The sequence below is a fragment of the Bufo bufo genome, chromosome 3, assembly GCF_905171765.1.
Source record: "Bufo bufo chromosome 3, aBufBuf1.1, whole genome shotgun sequence".
Lineage (NCBI taxonomy): Eukaryota > Metazoa > Chordata > Amphibia > Anura > Bufonidae > Bufo > Bufo bufo.
The window spans coordinates 289494856-289515208 of record NC_053391.1 but is presented as its reverse complement, the minus strand read 5'-3'; the positions used below and the strand labels follow the sequence as shown (position 1 = coordinate 289515208).

At 45.3% G+C, this 20353-nt stretch overlaps 1 protein-coding gene across 1 annotated transcript in view; it reads left to right on the top strand.

Moving 5' to 3' along the window:
- Window positions 1-20353, top strand: part of ITPR3 (inositol 1,4,5-trisphosphate receptor type 3) — a 605308-nt gene that overhangs the window by 301488 nt on the left and 283467 nt on the right. Inside the window, 2 exon segments of the mRNA XM_040424182.1 lie at window positions 8439-8561; window positions 19882-20082. Coding sequence (XP_040280116.1) covers window positions 8439-8561; window positions 19882-20082 — 324 coding nt within the window.

The following is a 20353-nucleotide window of genomic DNA, read 5'->3' as shown; positions in this document are numbered from 1 at the left end:
TGTAGTGTGCAAGAACGACCACCACTGATGGCTTGCAGGGTGGTCGGAACCATGGAAACAAGCAGTGTATAATGTGATTGAAAAATTAATTAAGCCAGCAAAGGAAACAATCTAAACAATCACAACAAATTAGTAAGTGCAGGGGCGTAACGGGCCAGGCGGGGGGAGGGGGCCCGCTGTACTCACATGTAAAGGGAGCGCTCTGACTGGGCCCAGCATGAAGTACAGTGACAATGCCGGGCCCCGTCAGAGCGCTCTTCAAACATGTATAATATGCTCCCCGGGCGCAGGGGGCAAGGGGGGCTGCAGAGGCAGGGGACGCAGAGGCAATGACGAGCATGCGCACCCACCCAGCAGTTCTTGTCACTGCCGGGCTGTTTGTTTCCAGAGTGAAGCAGGAAGCCCTCTCTGCTCCCTGCTTCACTGTTCTTCTGAGCTCCAGGAATCTGTCTCCAGCACAGCCAGCAGCGCGATGTCACGTCATCAGGGAAGAAGGTAAGTATGTGTTTTTATTTTTTTTCATAAAGCTGCAGTCTGGAGAGGGCACTGGAGGCAAAAGGGCGGTCACAACTAGAGTGAGGGGGCACAAAAGTGGGCATCTTTACTGAGGGGGCACCTAATCTGGCATAACTACTGTGAGGGGGCACAAATCTGGCATAACTACTGTGAGGGGGCACTAATCTGGCATACATACTGTGAGGGGGCACCTAATCTGGCATAACTACTGTGAGGGGGCACACAATTTGGCATAACTACTGTGAGCGACACCCTGGATGAGATAGAATAAAATGAATTTGCACTGGGGCCCATAACACTCTAGTCACACCACTGAATAAGTGCTTTGTATTACTTTCTCTACATGATAAATGCAACTTGCTGAAGTGAGACAACTCACTATGTACAATTTGTATTATACCCATTGTGAGCTAAAAATCTTTTTTAAATTGGTCTTTATTACAAATATGGAACCTTTTTTCTGTACATAGCTGAGATGCTCTAACAGAGGAATCAGAAATTTCTCTCTGCTCCATCAGCTATCTAATTTGACACGCTCCTTATCTCTGCTTTCTGCTATTATAAACACTCAGTTCAGTTGCTCAGTTCTTATCTTACTCATAAGAATGTGGCTTAAATAAGTATTTATAGCCTGTTAGTAAATTAGAAATAACGGTTATTAGATGACACAGTGAAAGTAAAATGTACATTTCACACAGGTAAACAGTTATCTCTTTGTGACAGAATGCCTCAATATTTTTAATAAAGACCAATTGAAAAAATGTTTTTCTCGCCCAGTTTCCTTGGGGGACACAGAAGACCTTGGGTATAGCTCATCTCCATAGGAGGCGTGACACTAAGTGAAAGCTGTTAAGCCCCTCCTCCACAGCTATACCCTCAGCCTGGAGAGAGAGACTGCCAGTTTTTTGCTTAGTGTCCAAGGAGGCAAGACACTCCCTGCTCTGCAGGGCTGGTTTCTCCTTGTTTAAATTTTAGTTTTTTAGTTTTTTCTTTTCTTTTTGTTCCAGATCATCAGGGATAACAGAGACGCACTAGACCTCTCTGTTCTCCCGGGGTTGAGCTGCGCCAGTGCCGGTCACCCGCACTGCTGCCTCCCCCACAGAAGACAAGGTGGATCAGGGCAGCCCAGCTCCCCTACATCCCGCCAGCGCAAGGGTCGCCCGCACGCCAAGTCCCTCTTCCAGCGTCCTGCCACTACGGTGCCAGTAGCTGAAGGGGCGACCCTGCTGGAATGGACCGAGGGTGAAGACGGCTGTGGTAAGAGATTGGCTTCTCCAGCCCTACGTCTCCCACCCCCCCACCCTGGTCTCCTGCGTGCCTGACCCCCATATTGGGCCTCTAGTCCCCTGCTGGATCTATGCTGGCCCCTGGGGTGCCGCAGAGCGGCAATCTCCTTCTGCCCCCTTCCTGCCTGGGACATGCAGCCAGTGGCTGTCTCCACAGCCAGCTACAGAAGCGGCAACATAGTTTATTTCTTTATCAGCACAGGCACCCGGTCTCTGGGTCCCCCCCTACATCTCCTACCGGAGTGTTGCTCCAGGCCTGAGGCTCCTGACGGCTGTGGAGTAAGGCCTCGCCTCCGGCCGACATTGGTATTCCGGTGCGGCCGGGCGCCGCAAAAATCTTAGCCCAGGCTCCGCGGCCTGCCAGGCCGCCATTCCGGGTCCCTGACTTTTCCGGCCGGCGGGGTGGGCTCCCGCGGCCGGCAAGCCGCCATTCCGAGCAAGCCGCCACTCTGGGCCCCTGACTCTTCCGGCCGGCGGGGTGGGCTCCCGCGGCCGGCAAGCCGCCATTCTGGGCCCCTGACTCCTCCGGCCGGCGGGGTGGGCTCCCGCGGCCGGCTTTGGGCTTGACTTCTAGGCCCAGCAGGCCCCGGCCGACCGTCGGTGCCGGTCGGTGGGGCTCCGCAAATTTTGGCCCAGGCTTCGCGGCCTGCTGGGCCGCAATTCCGACCGGCCCGCGGGGTGGGCACCCGCGGCCGGTTTGATGCGCCACTCCGCCTCAGGTCCTGGCGGTACATACCGGGCGCCGCAAATTTAGTCCCCGGCTTCACGGCCTACTAGGCCGCAAAATTCCGGCCTCTGGTGGAGGGGGCGGGAACTTCTCCAGGCGCGAATTTTTCCCGCCGGGAGGTTCCTCCGCCCCCAGGGGATCGCAGCGCCGCCCTCCAGGCCGGATCCATGTTAACCCTTTGGGTACAGGCCGGATCCCAATGGGCCGGTATGGCTGGCCCCCCTTTTTCCTTTTTCCTGACTATCTGTGCCCCTATATGGTGGCACCCTTTAGCCTCAGAGAGGCTGTGTTTTTAAAAAAAAAAAAAAAAAAAAAAAAAAAAGAAAAAGAAATAATAATAAATATATATATATAATAATAATAACAGATTTCTTTTGGACTGCGCAGGACGCTGCAGCCTCATCAGTAGTGCTGCATGTCTGCATGCCCTCTTTCCACAGGCGGCATAGTGTTGCGCTCCCAACCTGCGTCGCTGCTAGGGCATTTCCCCTTTTAGGCGGTTTTCCTGCCCTCTTCCAGGATACGGCGCTGGCCAAGTGCATGCGGCCCTTCCGTAGGCAGCATTCATCATCTCTCCAGTTATGGTGCCTGCCATGTGCATCCCCCCCCTCCTAGGCGGGATACTGCACTCTCCCTGGCTGCCGGCTGGCCATGTGCATGACCCCCTTTTAGGCGGAATACTGCACCTTCACCGGATACGGTGCTGGCCATGTGCACACCCCCCTTCCATAGGCGGAATGCTGCACTCTCTCTATGGATTTGCTGCCGGCCATGTGCACGACCCCCTTCTCTAGGCGGAACGCTGCACTCTCGCTGGATTCACTGCCGGCCATGTGCGTCACCCCCTTCCATGGGCGGAACGCAGCGCTCTCACTGGATTCGTTGTCGGCCATGCGCGTGACCCCCTTCCATGGGCGGAAGGCAGCGCTCTCACTGGATTAGTTGCCGATCATGTGCATGACCCCCCCTTTTTAGGCGGAATACTGCACTCTCACCGGATACGGTACTGGCTATGTGCACGACCCCCTTCCATAGGCGGAACGCTGCACTCTCTCTGATGGGCTATGATGTACTTATGTACTATGTTACTATGCTGCACTCTCACTGGTTTCGCTGCCAGCCATAGGCATGACTCAGGCAGCATACATACATCCCTCTGTCTGTGGTGTTTTCTCGCAGGTACGTTACTGGCCATGTGCATGTACCCCATACATGGCGGGGTGCTTGCACTCTCGCTGGATCCGCTGTCGGCCATATGCATGACCCCTCTTCCGTGGGCGGTGTACGCACTCTCGCTGGATTCGCTGCCTGCCATGGGCATGCCTTCCTTCCTCAGGTGACATACATACATTCTCACTGACTGTGTTTGTCTCTCGCCAGTACGTTGCTGGCCATGTGTATGACTCCCATACATGGCGGGTGCACGCACTCTCCCTGGATGAGATGCTGGCCATGTGCATTACCCCCCCTTTTTGTCTGGGCGGCATGCTACACTCTCACCGGATACCTTGCTGGCCATGAGCATGGCCCTCTAACATGGGTGGAACGCTTGCACTCCCATTGGATACGGTGCTGGCCTTGTGCGTGACCACCCCACATTCCATGGGCAGAATTTGGCACGCTCATGAGATTCACGGCTGTCCTTGTATGGCTGTGCTGGACTTGTACATGTCCCCCTTCATTGGCAGAGTAGTTGCACTCTCGCTAAGTCAGTGTTGGGTGTATTATTGCACACTCACTTAATGCTAGGATAACCCTGTGCATGTTCCCCTTTCACTAGGTGGACCTCCTGCGTTCCTGCTGGATTATATGGTATGTCCTGCTTCTCTGAAGTAGGTACGGCCTTAGGCATCACTCCCTTTTGGGACCGGCCTTTGCACTCTTGCCGACTGCAGTTTGCCAGATACAATTTCCCCCCTTTCGGGGCGGACTGCTTGCGTTCCATCGCATGCTATACTAGGCTTGTGCATAACTCCCTTGCAGGTTGCACTTTGCAATTACGTACATGCTGTGGCACTCTGTGGCGAGCCCCCTTTTTCGCTGAATTAACCTTTTGCAGTGAGCGGACGTTCTTGTGCGTTGTTTGGGCCGTGTATGCCTTCTCCTCCTGTAGGTGGGTTGGCCTTCTCACTGCTTACGAGCTGCTCGTACGTATGCCTCATCTGCTTCCTGCGGCATACTTTTGTTTTCTTGGGATACGATGCTTGCCGCAAGCCTTGCACTCGTCTCTAAGGAGTTCATTCTGTCCACCTGACCCGGACGGGCTCTACTTGCTCTATGCTGCACGGAGCTGGGTGGTACTCATTCATTTAGTTGGCCCTTCATCCCAGGGAGTGTTCGTGGTTCCTAGATGCGTGCCCATTCGTCCTTCCGCGGTATTGCTTCCCTGCGCTAGTGGTCACATGGTCGAGAGTGCTGTTGTCTGGAGCGCCCCTCGAATTCTTCGTTGGCTCTGGCAGGACTGCGGTTCCCTTGCCTGCTCAAATTTCCTCCTCTTCGGATGTAGTGTGGTATAAGTCCTTCCTCTTGGCGCCTCTACGCTTCAGTCTGATCTGCTACCAAGTGCGGGCTGCTTTTCTCGGGAAGGTCACCCAAATTCTCTTGGGTGCTCGATTACCCAGGTCGGAGGACCTCCACCTTGGGTTCTTCAGGGTATTCGCCTTCTGCGAGGCGGTGAACCGGGCATCTCGCAGTGTAGCAGGGTTCTGCTTTTGAGCTGTCCTATGGCTTCCCTGTTGCCCACTCCTCCGTTCGGTTGGAGGGTGTTATGCCGGCCTCTGTCTCGACTACCTTATCTCGCTGGCTCTGTTTGGCTCCCGCTCGGTACAGATCACTCCGATGTGGCTTCTGTCCCGCCAGACTTCAGAGGCTGTTCCTTCACTGTCCTCCCCTCTGGGAAGAGCATGGTTGTTCATGTGGATGGTTCCGGTGTTCCTTTTGGCCTCGTTCTGTCTCCCTTGTTCACACTGGCTGTATTGGCTGTGCCTATTTACCGAGTCTACCGCGTTCTGTCCTCCCGCTGAGTGCAGATTGCGTGGTCCATTCTAAGACAATGGTCCTGCTGTAGACTTACCTTCTCGGTAACTTGGGGGGACTACCTTTCGGTCCAGATTGTCCTTTGATCTCCCACACCGGGACTGTAGAACATGGCTACATCAGCATGGACTTTAGCCTGTCTTGTCCTGGCATCTGGCGGATACTGGGCGGACCCTTTGGTTCCGTTCCGTCTGTCCTTCTGCTCCCCCACTGGGTGGATACGGGACAACGTTGCTCGGGGGCCGACTGGACCAGTTTTGTCGACTTCTGCCCGTGTTACTGGTCTGCGCCTGATCACATTGGGTTTTCGCCCGCTTGCCAGGCGACTCCAGCGGGTTCGCTATTGTCCGCTCCTGGCTGTATTTTCGTCCAGGATCTGTCGTAAGACTTATGGTTTTTTTTTTTGTCTGGGGTTCTGTGGGAAGCTGTGCATTCCCCACTCTGACTTTTTCTCTCCCCATGGTTCTGTCTTTTTTCCAGTCCGGCCTGGACCTGGGACTGAGATTCCTTTACTTGAGGTGTCAAGTGTCAGCGCTGTTCTTCCTCTTCCAGCGTTCCCCGGCCCTCTGGGCCTGTCAAGACCTTCTTACTTGAAATGGCTCTTGGGTTCCTCTGTACTGTCCTTCGGTACCGCCCTGGGAACTACATACTGAGCTCTCGGCGCTCCAATCTTTTCCTTGGAGCCGTTACAGAAGTTCTCTCTACCCCGCCTGTCCTGTACGGTTGTGTTTCCGTATCAGTCGTGTCTCTGACGGGTGCCTGAATGGCCCCTTTTTTTGTTCTGAGCCTTCTGTCTTTTCCCAGGACAGGGCTGTTTCTACATCGCGTTCCTTCCTTCTGAAGGTGGTGTTGCCTTTCGCTTCAACACTTCACCGATTTGGACGTTGTTTGGGCCTTGCCGGTTTTACTTGGAGATCTCCGACTCTTGTCGACGTTCGGTCTCTTGGGTTTCCTGGAGGTCCGCGCTTAGAGTTGACGGACTCCAGGGTCGTTTTCCTCCGCTTTATCAGATTGGCTATTGCTGAGGTTACCGCACCGAGGGCAGGATTCTGCCTTTGCTGTCACCGTTCATTTCACCAGAGCGGTCGGTGCCTCCTGGGCCGGAGGTATGGGCTTCGGCCATGCATTTGAGCAAGGCGGCCACAGGTCTTCCTTGCACGCTTTACAGAGTTCTACAGGGTGCATACTCTGGCTTCGGCGTATGCTGCTTTGGTCCACCTGGGTCTGCAGGCGGCGGTTCCTTGATGCCTTCGGGTGCTTCGCCTTGGAGCTGTGGTCCCTCCCCTTTTGGACTGCTTTTGAACGTCCCAAGGTCTTCTGTGTCCCCCAAGGAAACTGGGCGAGAAAACGAGATTTTTGTATAACTTACCAGTAAAATCTCTTTCTCGCTCTTTCCTTGGGGGACACAGCACCCACCCATTCATTGTTTTTCTCTACACGGTTTCCGAGTTTGTGTTACCCGTTGGGTAGTTGGCTTGTTGGTTCTTTGTTGGACTTTGCCTTTTCTCACTGCTTGGACACGCAACTGGCAGTCTCTCTCTCCAGGCTGAGGGTATAGCTGTGGAGGAGGGGCTTAACAGCTTTCACTTAGTGTCACGCCTCCTATGGAGATGAGCTATACCCAAGGTCTTCTGTGTCCCCCAAGGAAAGAGCGAGAAAGAGATTTTACTGGTAAGTTATACAAAAATCTTGTTTTTCCCAAAATGAGAAAAATGCTATCATAATTTATTTTTTTGCCTCTGAAGGTGTACATAGCCTTTAAGGAGAGTAGCTGGGTATCAGATATGACATCTCATACATAATACTTGCTTATATTTAGTCAGAATAAGTTTGAAACCTTGGAAAATAGTTCATTTGAAGTTTCTACACTTTTGATGTTTTTCACAGTACCACTTCATACACATATGTTAGGTGCCCTGTCATTGGGTTCCCTTGAATGGAGCAGCAGTTGAGCATGCACAGTGCCTCTTTCACAGTAGGGAGAAGTGAGCCCTAGACACCACCTGCACCTCTGTCCATACCTGAACGGCGGACTACAACTGGCCAGCTTTCCCTGCTTAACTGAGTGCTGGGGTTTACGAGGGAGAAAACAAGGCGAGTAAACAATAAATGTAGTGACAGGCAAGCACTAGGGGAAATAAAAGAAGCAGAACCAAAAGAAGACAATGAGTAGTACGGTACCAAACCAAGGTCAAACACGAGTGGTTACAACAGGGTCCAAATCCATCAGGTAGATCCAAGCCAGGGAGAAACAGTACAGCCAAGCCAACATTAGAATCCAAAAATCCGGGTCAGTGGAGTAGCCAAGGTCAGAAATCAGAGGTCTAAATGTTAGTAGTGCAGTAGGTAGTAAGGCAAGAATAACCATTCACAGGCAATCTGTGGCCAGCAGGTTGCCTGTTTAAATAGTCTGCGCCTCCTGGTCACATGAAGCACTTGGCACAGCGAGTCCCGTCTATCTACATAGCAACCGGACGCTGGTAGCACTGCAGTGGAGGCATCTGTTGGCACCGGATATAACAGCGTCTCCATTCAAAGTGTATGGAACTGATGGAGACAGCCATGTACAGTGTTCATCTGTTTGCTGCAGTACAGCCATACAGACACGGAATGGAGAGGCAGAGAGCATGCACAACTGCTGTTCCATTCAAGTGTCTACCCACAGGCGGTTGGGTGGAACCCAGAACCCACATTCTAGTAATCAATAGGGACACCCAGTAATGATATATTTATCACTTATACTGAGAATAAGTAATAAACATCAGCAGTGGGGGAAAAAAAAACTTTAAACCCCTTTCAGAAACTGGACTCTGTGAACATGACTTCAAAAGACGAAAATCCACTTTACTAATTGGTTTGTACTGTTTTTACAGGGAGACTTGAAAATGAAGGAGATTTTGAAGTACACACACCAGTTTCTGCAGAAATTCTGCGCCGGAAACCCAGAAAATCAAGCTCTTTTACACAAGCACTTGTCTCTATTCCTAACTCCTGGTGTAAGTTACAGCAGATGGGGAGTATAGCACTGGAATCTGAGCCTCCAGTTTTTATATTGTACTGCATTATCTTGTACTGCTGATGAGGATATTTGCATTCTTTACTGTATTTGTCAAATATTTAATATCTTCAAAGAAAAGCAACAGTTGTTTGCAATCATAATAATTAATTTCTTTATGCAATAAGCAGTGGTGACTATACAGACTTACTTTTATGTCTACGGTGTTTATCACATACTACATTGATATGATCCAGTTTATCTTGTTTTTCACATTGCCATAGATAAGCACACAGAATTGTGTAATAATGTATTAGACTAGTAGATGAACATTACAATTGTCAGGAAGGAAGCTGCAATTACACTAATGCCATCTCTCGTCCCCATACAGAATCATTATTTGCCGGAAGCAGAGCGTGATTAGTCAGCACAACCTGCTGCCAGCAAACAATTTTTTACCCTGCATAAAAGATGTGATTGCCTTATGAACGAGCATTTGCTCATTCTTCGGGTAATCGGCAGCACTTTTACACAGGCAGATCATTGCTAACGAGCATTCCAGCGATAATCTGCCCAACCCTTAGCCAGTTCAATACAGGCCTATATTTTATTTCTCTCTTAATTCTATCACTGTTTGTACACTGAATAGTTAAAGTGAAGAATCTTTTTAGATATGTGGCCAAAAGTGAACCTTGCCCTCATTGAACCAAAAGCCTAATTTGCATATTAAAAAGTATAAAGTCTTCCATCATATGAAGTATTCATTGGCAGTGATACAGTTTTGATCCTAGTACCAGATTGTTCTAGTGTAATAATGGTGCCAGGCGCTATTGTATCTAGCTGGCAAGTCAAATATACCAAGCCCAAGAGTCAAATGTGGCATTAATTGTTAGGGAACACTGATGTACAGTAAGGATTTGAGATAAAGATAAATGTCTGTATTCGACTCAAAATGGTAACACATAATGCTAATATCTCTTTTGCAAAAAAAATAAAAAATAAATAACAAAGTAGGCAAAGTCTGGATAAAATTCTCAGAGTCACAAATATATTCAAAAATAAATTATTTACTAAACAATAAAATAACAAAATACACTAATCATAGCATGGTCCTAGCTATTATAAAATGCCTTGTATCCTATAATAATATAAAATAGACACAAGTCCTGTGATCTCTTATAGTAACTCGGTTGTCATAGTAGGTATACCAAGAGGTTAATTCAGTATTGGTAGTAAATCAATAATTAGTTGTTAGTAAGTCCCAATGTATAACTTTGATTCATATGAGTTACTTGTAAGTTCATAGGATACTCAATCATAAAATGTGCTCAAATATATATCATTTAAAAAACGTCGATCTGTAGCGTTGAGAGCAGATATAGGTGCGCAATGCAGTAATCCATGGGGATGGAGTAGAGTAAAAAAATATGTGGGGCCAGAGTGGAGTGTCTCTCTCACCGACGCACTCACGTAGTCTGGCTGCTTGATATAATAATAAACTACTCTTTCTCAGCATGTCCCACGTGATGTAGCTGCTTTAGTCAGGTTGTTGTAAATACCATGCATGACTAGCAGATCCTCGCTGATTGCATCATGCACTCAATGGATGACTTAGCCTGTTATTTGGGGATGGCGGTTAGGTTGTGGTTACTATGCGTTTCAAAGTTAACAAATTTCTTCCTCAGTGGCAGTAACCATTTTGTCAGACGGCTGAATATTTATAGGGATCACAAAAAGATTACCAAAGGTGGCATGGAATTCTTCTAGTATTAATCAAAACGCGGCATGGATTACAATATAAGTTTAATATACACTCACCTAAAGAATTATTAGGAACACCTGTTCTATTTCTCATTAATGCAATTATCTAGTCAACCAATCACATGGCAGTTGCTTCAATGCATTTAGGGGTGTGGTCCTGGTCAAGACAATCTCCTGAACTCCAAACTGAATGTCAGAATGGGAAAGAAAGGTGATTTAAGCAATTTTGAGCGTGGCATGGTTGTTGGTGCCAGACGGGCCGGTCTGAGTATTTCACAATCTGCTCAGTTACTGGGATTTTCACGCACAACCATTTCTAAAGTTTACAAAGAATGGTGTGAAAAGGGAAAAACATCCAGTATGCGGCAGTCCTGTGGGCGAAAATGCCTTGTGGATGCTAGAGGTCAGAGGAGAATGGGCCGACTGATTCAAGCTGATAGAAGAGCAACGTTGACTGAAATAACCACTCGTTACAACCGAGGTATGCAGCAAAGCATTTGTGAAGCCACAACACGCACAACCTTGAGGCGGATGGGCTACAACAGCAGAAGACCCCACCGGGTACCACTCATCTCCACTACAAATAGGAAAAAGAGGCTACAATTTGCACGAGCTCACCAAAATTGGACTGTTGAAGACTGGAAAAATGTTGCCTGGTCTGATGAGTCTCGATATCTGTTGAGACATTCAAATGGTAGAGTCCGAATTTGGCGTAAACAGAATGAGAACATGTATCCATCCTCTGATGGCTACTTCCAGCAGGATAATGCACCATGTCACAAAGCTCGAATCATTTCAAATTGGTTTCTTGAACATGATAATGAGTTCACTGTACTAAAATGGCCCCCACAGTCACCAGATCTCAACCCAATAGAGCATCTTTGGGATGTGGTGGAACGGGAGCTTCGTGCCCTGGATGTGCATCCCTCAAATTTCCATTAACTGCAAGATGCTATCTTATCAATATGGGCCAACATTTCTAAAGAATGCCATAAGCACCTTGTTGAATCAATGCCACGTAGAATTAAGGCAGTTCTGAAGGCAAAAGGGGGTCCAACACCGTATTAGTATAGTGTTCCTAATAAGTGTTTAGGTGAGTGTATATGTCTAATTCCCCAAAATATACTTACCGGTAAATATACGAAAACCTCACATTTTCATTGAAATATTGTATTTTATTGTATTACCATCTGTCAGTAACACTTCATTTTGCTATTATATTTGACATTGTGTTTTTGATGCATTTTTTATGCTTTTTTTTGTCTTTCTAGTCTATTCCTTCTATTACAACTTATCAGTCAAAAATGTGCTCAATCGATGAAATGATCTTTAAATTTGCATCCTAAGTCTGAAAATCAATTAACATTCACCCATAATAGTATATCTAATGTAAATAGTGCTATTATATATTACTTATTATAAATCACTGGTATAAATCACTATAACCAATTTCTATACCTAGTATAGGGGTAAGACGGGAAGAGACAACAGAGTGCTGGAAATGCAGCCTGACTCTGTTGTCGCATCACTGGAGAGCACTTCCACTCTTGACACGATAAAAAAACTAAATAATTCAAGTTCCACATTCAGACCTCCTCGACTGATTGTACCAAACTCATGTATCATTTTGGATTCTGCTCAAGACATTCTCATTATGTGATTCTCCCCAATCCAGTGATGTTTAATGAGAGACCTGATGGATCGCTGTCATTATGGTCCTTAAAACGCTTGGACAGGGAGTGTTGCTCATAACCTGTCCAAATGTTGTAGATATGTTCAGCTACTTTTTTTTTTCAATGTACGTTTTGTATGTCCTATATATTGTTTCTTACATGGACACTCAATAATATAACGTTCGTAGAGCAACTTGTCAGCGCTTCTTTTATCTCCCATTTGTACATATTTTGTGTTGATGTGACTGACAGGTTTTTTATATTTTTTTTTCCCGAACAACTAGTGTTCTTACAAATCCCACACCGGAAAAAAACCTTTCAGGCCTATCCAATTTGAAATTGTATTCCCCTCCTTTACATTTTTTTTTTATAAAAGGTGCTATCTTTTGCCCCAGATTAGATACTTTAGTGTGGGTACTGCCACTGAGAAAGAAGTTGGTTATCTTTGAAACGCATCTGGCATAGTAACCACAACTTTACCACAACCTAACCGCCATCCCCAGGCTAAGTCATGCAGTGAGTGCATAATGCAATCAGCGAGGATCTGCTTGTCGTGCATGATATTTGCAACAAGCTGACTACAGCAGCTATACCACATGGGACATGCTGAGAACAAGCAGTTTATTATTATATCAAGCAGCCAGACTATGTGAGTGCATCTGTAAGGGAGACACACTCCACTCTGGCCCCACGGATAACTGCAAGAAGGCTCGGACTGGCCCACAGGGAGTAAAGGTGAATCCCTTGGTGGGCCCTCCCATCCCCTGCACAAGTGGCACATAACACAGTAGACTTACTGCACTACATACATATATTCAATGTATAGCACCTCAACCATTCGATGTTCATATAAAAAAACTTGATAGATTATTGATAGAAACTCCCCAGTTTATTAGACACGATCAGATAGCTGAGATGACTTCTAGGTATAGAGGAAAGCTATCCAATATCCTTCTCAAAGTTGCTGCAGGGACTTGCTGTTGTGTGAGCAGGTAATATTTGAATGTATCTGTACAGTGGGTTCCCAAAATAAATTTTACTGGTGGGCCCTAGGCACCCCAGTCCGACACTGCCTGTAAGGTTATACCTTATCTGCATTGTGCACCTGTATCTGCTCTCAACTCATTGTCTTTGAAGCCTGGACTACAGAGGGGGGTGGTAAGATGCTCTGCAGAGCGACTTATTTAAACTGATATGTATGTGAGTATTTATGATTGAATATCCTATGAACTTACAAATATATATGAAACAGAGTTATACATTGGGACTTACTAACAACTAATTATTAATCTACTACCATTATTGGATTAACCTTTTGGTATACCTACTATGACAACCTAATTACTATAAGGCCCCTTGCCGATGAGCGTGCCGGATTCAGTCCGGATGCGTTGCGGGCGGGTTCAGGCAATTTGTCTATGATTGCGTTGCGTTGTTCAGTTTTTTCCGCGCGAGTGCAAAGCGTTTTAATGCGTTTTGCACGCGTGCGATAAAAAAACTGAATGCTGGTACGCAGACCCAAACCCAGACTTCCCTAAAGTTCGGGTTTGGGTTCAGTGTTCTGTAGATTTTATTATTTTCCATTGTAACATGGTTATAATGGAAAATAATAACATTCTTCAATACAGAAGGTTCTTCTATCTTCATTTAGCAGGTCCTGCAAGAAGAAGAAAGGAGACGATAGCGGCTGCGCAATGAAGTGGATGAGGTGAGTAATTATTTTTTTTTTTTTAACCCTCAATGAACATTTTACTTAGAATTCTGTATTAAAGAATGCTATTATTTTCTATTATAACCATGTTATGATGGAAAATAATAAAGTAAATGGCCAATGTCATCCCTATTTATTAACATCATCTCCTTAGCAACCATCCATGAAAATCACATTGCATCCACACTTGCTTGCGGATGCAATGCGATTTTCATGCAGCCCCATTCACTTCTATGGGGCCTGCATTGCATGAAAAACGCAGAATATAGAACATGCTGCGATTTTCACGCAACGCACAAGTGATGCATGAAAAACATCACTCATGTACACATCCCCATAGAAGTGAATGGGTCAGGATTCAGTGCGGGTGCAATGCGTTCACGTCACGCATTGCACCCGTGCGGAAAGCTCGCCCGTGTGAAAGGGGCCTAAGAGATCACAGGACTTGTGTCTATTTTATATTGTTATTATTTATAGGATACAAGGTATTTTATAATAACAAGGGCCCTGCTATGATATCAGTGTATTCTGTTATTTAATTTTTTAGAAAATAAAGTATTTTATAATATATTTGTGACTCTGAGAATTTTATCCAGACTTGGGTGTGCCTACTATGTTACATTTTTTTTCTTTTGCACCCCTATTCCATATCGGCAATTAACGATGAGCCTCTGATATCTCTTTTGTTTTACTTAGAAAAGTCTCTAAATTGGATATCTTGGCTCAGTTTCTTCTTTCTGCCCTTGCGAGATTACCTCTAGACACATCTCTTGTTAAAGCCTATAAAGTTAGACCAAATACCATCCCTATTGAAGTGAGCTTGTCCCTTCCTTCTCCTGTCTAGTTATCTCCATAGTCCTACTTTATAACTCTTGGTATATCCAGAGTGTCAGTCATTGCTATCTAGGCTGGCCATACCATGAGATGACTAAAGTTGCTGCCTCCCATCTCTGACAGGTGACCTATCTCCCGGAGAACAAAAGTATAAGTTGAAATCTAACCTCCTGATCCTTCTCTGCCCCATCATCTGTCTTAGGGGTACAATTGGGAGGACCCATTCACATTAGATGTTCGATGTCTTCAGTCAACCGTACATAAAAATTCTGGCTTAATATCTGGCCTTACATCACATTTATTTAGAAACTGTTTCGCCATTCATGACAAGGAGTGTGGCTTAGCAGGGTGTAGCTTGAGATGTGACAGTATGTACCACAGTTACATCAGAATATTAAGAAAAAAACAAACAGCGAGTATGAACTTAAACAAGACTGCTTGAAGGTGCATCAGATTTGTCATGCCATATCAGCCACTGTTATAAATCTGACACATCTTTAGACTGTCTAGTCTAAAGCTTGCCATACATTTGAGATACACTGCGGCCGATCAGTTGTCCATGGGATCATTCCTATGAACGATTCCACCAACTGAACTGCCGACCAGTGAGTCTGTTTTTAATGGTAAATTATTGGCGGAATTCAGCTGATCATGTCATCAACATGCAGTTTCGGACGATGAATGGCCGAAGTTTTCCAGCATGGCGGATGGCTGTAGACTATCTTATGTGTATGGCCACCTTAAAGGCCCACATACACATTCAATGCTTCCCATTACACATAAACATTCTCATCAGCTGAATGTGTTTTTTATCGGGGAAATGGAGAAAGCAGCTGCCAGACACTTATCTCCCAGGAGAACAAACTGATCGGACAAAAATATTTATTTCGCCTGATCCCTCTGTTCCCTGACATCATCTGTCAGTAGCAGCCCATACACATTAGAGTCTTCAGCTGACAATTCACTAATGTGTAAGGGGGCCTCAGGTGTCTGGCAATGGCGTTCTCCTTTCTTCTCATTAAAAACACATATGCAAGCCAAACCAAGTGTGTATCTGGCGGAATCGAAAGAGAGAGCTATTAGCAGACAGCTATTAAAGGTGTATGGGCAGCTTAAAGGGAATCTGTCACCAGCAACCTCCCTAATGAACTGTTTGCATAGATACAGCTGCATCCATTCTTAAACAGTCTCTGTGAGCCAGTGTAGTAAAAGACAACAAAAGCCATTGAAAAAGCCTTTGAAAGGGGGTATTTAATACATTGTTATGCAGAAAGTACATCAAGAGACAAAATAAGAATGGATACATCGACACATAGGTGTGGTTCACCTGATTAAAATGCTGTTTTTCTTTTGTTGATCCAAGGCTGCATTCCGAGTTATGGCACCTTTTCTTAATATGCAAGTTAGGCCTTTGGTGCAAGAAGAGTGTCGCCATTGCTCTTGTTGCACGCTCCTCTCCTCTCTGTGGCCTTCCCCTCCCTCACCGCTTTCGTTGACAGGGCCAAGTATTGTAAAAGCAGTAAGCGAGGGGCTAGCCACAAAAAGGAGCAGAGCTTGGGTGCAGCAAGAGCAATGGTGACACCCTCATTGAACCAAAGGCCTAGTTTGCATTTTAAAAAGTATCACCTCAAGAATGGAACCTCGGATCAACAAAAGAAAGATGTTTTAATCTGGTGAACCATAGCTATGTGTCTGGGCAAACAGTTTGGTTTTGGCTCATAATAAGGGCTCATTCAGACGGCCATAGTGTTTTGCGATCCGCAAAACACAAATATCGGCTGTGTGCATTCTGTATTTTGCGGACCACACATGGCCTTCAAGTATGATAGACATGACTATTTTTGGACTTACTCTATCTTTCTTGTGGGGCCGCGGAACGGAACTACGGATGCGGACAGCACATGGTGTGCTTGATTGGAAGAAAGAACCGGCACTCCTTGCGATGTAGTTATCAATATGACGCGCGTTTCGGCACGTGCAAGTGCCTTTGTCAAACTCAAGCAAACAGCGAGTGGTAATGAAATGAACATGAACATATGTTTAAATAGCCCACCCCTCGTCACATGATAGAAGCCTTCAAGTCATATGATTCTTACTTCATGTTGGCAAGACAACCAAGGTATGTTTACTAACATCCAGAAAGAAAAAAAGGAAAATAAATGCGATCCTTCTGTATCATTGAAGATTGCTATAGATCAGTTACACTGCGGAGACACATAGGAAATATGAGAACGAAAATAATTACTTAAATCGAGCACAAATGCATGGTTATATACAATAATCATCTCCTACATGTTTTCATAGGAAGCTGCTCACCGCGTACTCCCGATTCAACCCCTTGGGTGTCATCGTTTGTAGGCGGTGAATCCAATAGGCTTCACGCTTCAATAATAGCATAACCCTATTACCTCCCCTTCGAGGGGGCAGTACCTCCTCGATAATTTGGAATCGAAGTTGGGACACATTATGTTTCTGTTGGAAAAAATGCAAAGGAATTGGCAATAGTAGATTTTCATTACGGATTGTCGATTTGTGTTTAGCAAATCGATCTTTCATCCGCATCGTGGTCTCACCTACATAGCAGAGCCCACATGGACATTTCAGCAGGTATATAATGTAGGAACTATTGCACGTAAAGTGACCTTTTACTGGAATTTGTTCCCCACTATGTGGGTGTGAAATATAAGGACCTTTTATTATGCTGGAGCAGTGGATACAGCTTAGACAAGAGAAGGTGCCTTTCCTGACAGTAGAAAATGTCATTTGTCGGGGGCCCTTTTTAATAGTGCCTATATCCGCTCTAATAATTTTATCTTTTAGATTACCTGCCCGCTTGTAGCATAACATAGGAGGGCTTTGAAATTCTGCAATCTGGGGATAAGACCTAGTCATAATGTTCCAGTGCTTATTAATGACTGTCCTTATGCGATTAATCCAAGGGTGGTACTGTACAACTAGGGGGAGTCTATTCTGTGGTGTCTTACTCTGCTCTATTGGAGATGTTTCACATTTATTACACTGATGTGTAAGTAACCATTCCGGGTATCCCCTTTGCCTAAACTTGTTGGTCATTTCTTGGAGACGAACAGTACGGGTAGAGGGATCACTAACAATTCTATTGATCCTCTGGAATTGTGAATAAGGTATAGACCTTTTAGTGGCAGGTGGGTGATTGCTCTCGTAGCTAAGCAGGCTGTTGCGATCTGTATTTTTGGTATATAAATCTGTTTGACATTCACCATCTTGACCCTTGTCCAGAAAAGATATTTTGGAAAAATCAGTATGTGCTGTGAACTTTAATTCGGGCCATATACTATTGATGAAGACAAAAAATTCTTGAAGGATCAAAATGTCGCACTGCCATATGCAAAACACATCGTCTATGAAACGCTTCCAAAAAATCATTTAGCCCCACTGCACCTCTTGACACCTTTAATTTGGACATGGATCTCCAACGTTTTTTCCAATCTATGCGGCTAAAAGCTCATTTCTCTAAGGAGAGAGAGTCCGCATCAGGGGACATTGGACATTCTGATGAAATTACTGGTTCATTGACTTTGAAGCAATTTGGTTTACGGCTGAAAAGCCATTATATGCCTCCTAAGAGTGAACACCCTGGGCAAAGGGGATACCCGGAATGGTTACTTACACATCAGCATAATAAATGTGAAACATCTCCAATAGAGCAGAGTAAGACACCACAGAATAGACTCCCCCTAGTTGTACAGTGCCACCCTTGGATTAATCGCATAAGGAAAGTCATTCATAAGCACTGGAACATTATGACTAGGTCTTATCCCCAGATTGCAGGATTTCAAAGCCCCCCTATGTTATGCTACAAGCGGGCAGGTAATCTAAAAGATAAAATTATTAGAGTGGATATAGGCACTATTAAAAAGGGCCCCCGACAAATGACATTTTCTACTGTCAGGAAAGGCACCTTCTCTTGTCTAAGCTGTATTCACTGCTCCAGCATAATAAAAGGTCCTTATATTTCACACCCACATAGTGGGGAACAAATTCCAGTAAAAGGTCACTTTACGTGCAATAGTTCCTACATTATATACCTGCTGAAATGTCCATGTGGGCTCTGCTATGTAGGTGAGACCACGATGCGGATGAAAGATCGATTTGCTAAACACAAATCGACAATCCGTAATGAAAATCTACTATTGCCAATTCCTTTGCATTTTTTCCAACAGAAACATAATGTGTCCCAACTTCGATTCCAAATTATCGAGGAGGTACTGCCCCCTCGAAGGGGAGGTAATAGGGTTATGCTATTATTGAAGCGTGAAGCCTATTGAATTCACCGCCTACAAACGATGACACCCAAGGGGTTGAATCGGGAGTACGCGGTGAGCAGCTTCCTATGAAAACATGTAGGAGATGATTATTGTATATAACCATGCATTGGTGCTAGATTTAAGTAATTATTTTCGTTCTCATATTTCCTATGTGTCTCCGCAGTGTAACTGATCTATAGCGATCTTCGATGATACAGAAGGATCACATTTATTTTCCTTTTTTTCTTTCTGGATGTTAGTAAACATACCTTGGTTGTCTTGCCAACATGACGTCAGAATCATATGACTTGAAGGCTTCTATCATGTGACGAGGGGCAGGCTATTTAAACATATGTTCATGTTCATTTCATTGCCACTCGCTGTTTGCTTGAGTTTGACAAAGGCACTTGCACGTGCCGAAACGCGCGTCATATTGATAACTACATCGCAAGGAGTGCCGGTTCTTTCTTCCAATCAAGTACCTGGGGCGACGCCTGCGGACTGTGCACCCACAACCCAGCAGTGCCGCCCGACATCTATTACCAAGCACATGGTGTGCTGTCTGCATCTTTTACAGCCCCATTGAAATGAATGGGTCCGCACCCGTTCCGTAAAATTGCAGAGTGGATGCAGACCCATTCATATGGTCATCAGAATGAGCCTTAACTGATGGAAATCACTGATCAAACACTCAGTGTGAAAGCAGCCTAAATCTAGCCCAGTGTGCATGACTAGCTTAATGGTGGGTTTACATGGGCCAAGGAGCAGACGATCATTGGGAAGGAAGCATTTGCTCATTCATCGGGTGATCGCTGCACCTTTAGACAGGCAGATTGTCGGGAATGAGCTTCGCAGGACTGTTGGTCCCTGATAATCTGCCTGACTATTAGGCCGTGTGAACCTACCATTTGTTTCTGTTTACGATTTTTTTGGTTTGGGGTTGCTGAATGAATGAAGTTATTAGCTGGATTCCTTTATTCTTCAATAAGATCATATTGTTAAAGGTTGTGATAGGTTGTACAAATTTAACTCTTGTTTCCTTGTTCTGTTTTTTAGCTCTTAGAGGCTGAGACTATGCAACACATTTTTCTGAATAATTACCACCTGTGCACTGAGATCCATGAGACTGTTCTTCAACACTTTATCCATTGTCTAGCCACACATGGGAGACATGTGCAATACTTAGACTTCCTGCACACCATCATCAAAGCTGAAGGCAAATATATAAAAAAATGTCAGGACATGATCATGACAGAGGTAAAGATTGTCTAGTTGTCTACATCTGGATAACAGGATAAAGTATAGGGCAACCCAAAATTAGGCTAAAATGTATTTGTTGAGTTGATTAAATTCCAGAAATGCTGTTGTCTATATAAAATTAAACTGTATTATAGCAAACAGGAACTGTAGGTTGTGATTGCAGGTCCTAATGTGATAAATACAAAAGGAATGTAAACTAAAAGGTAGAAAACTGTACATAACAGTAATACATTTTTTACTTTATCTTTTCAGTATGCTAGTTTTTAGG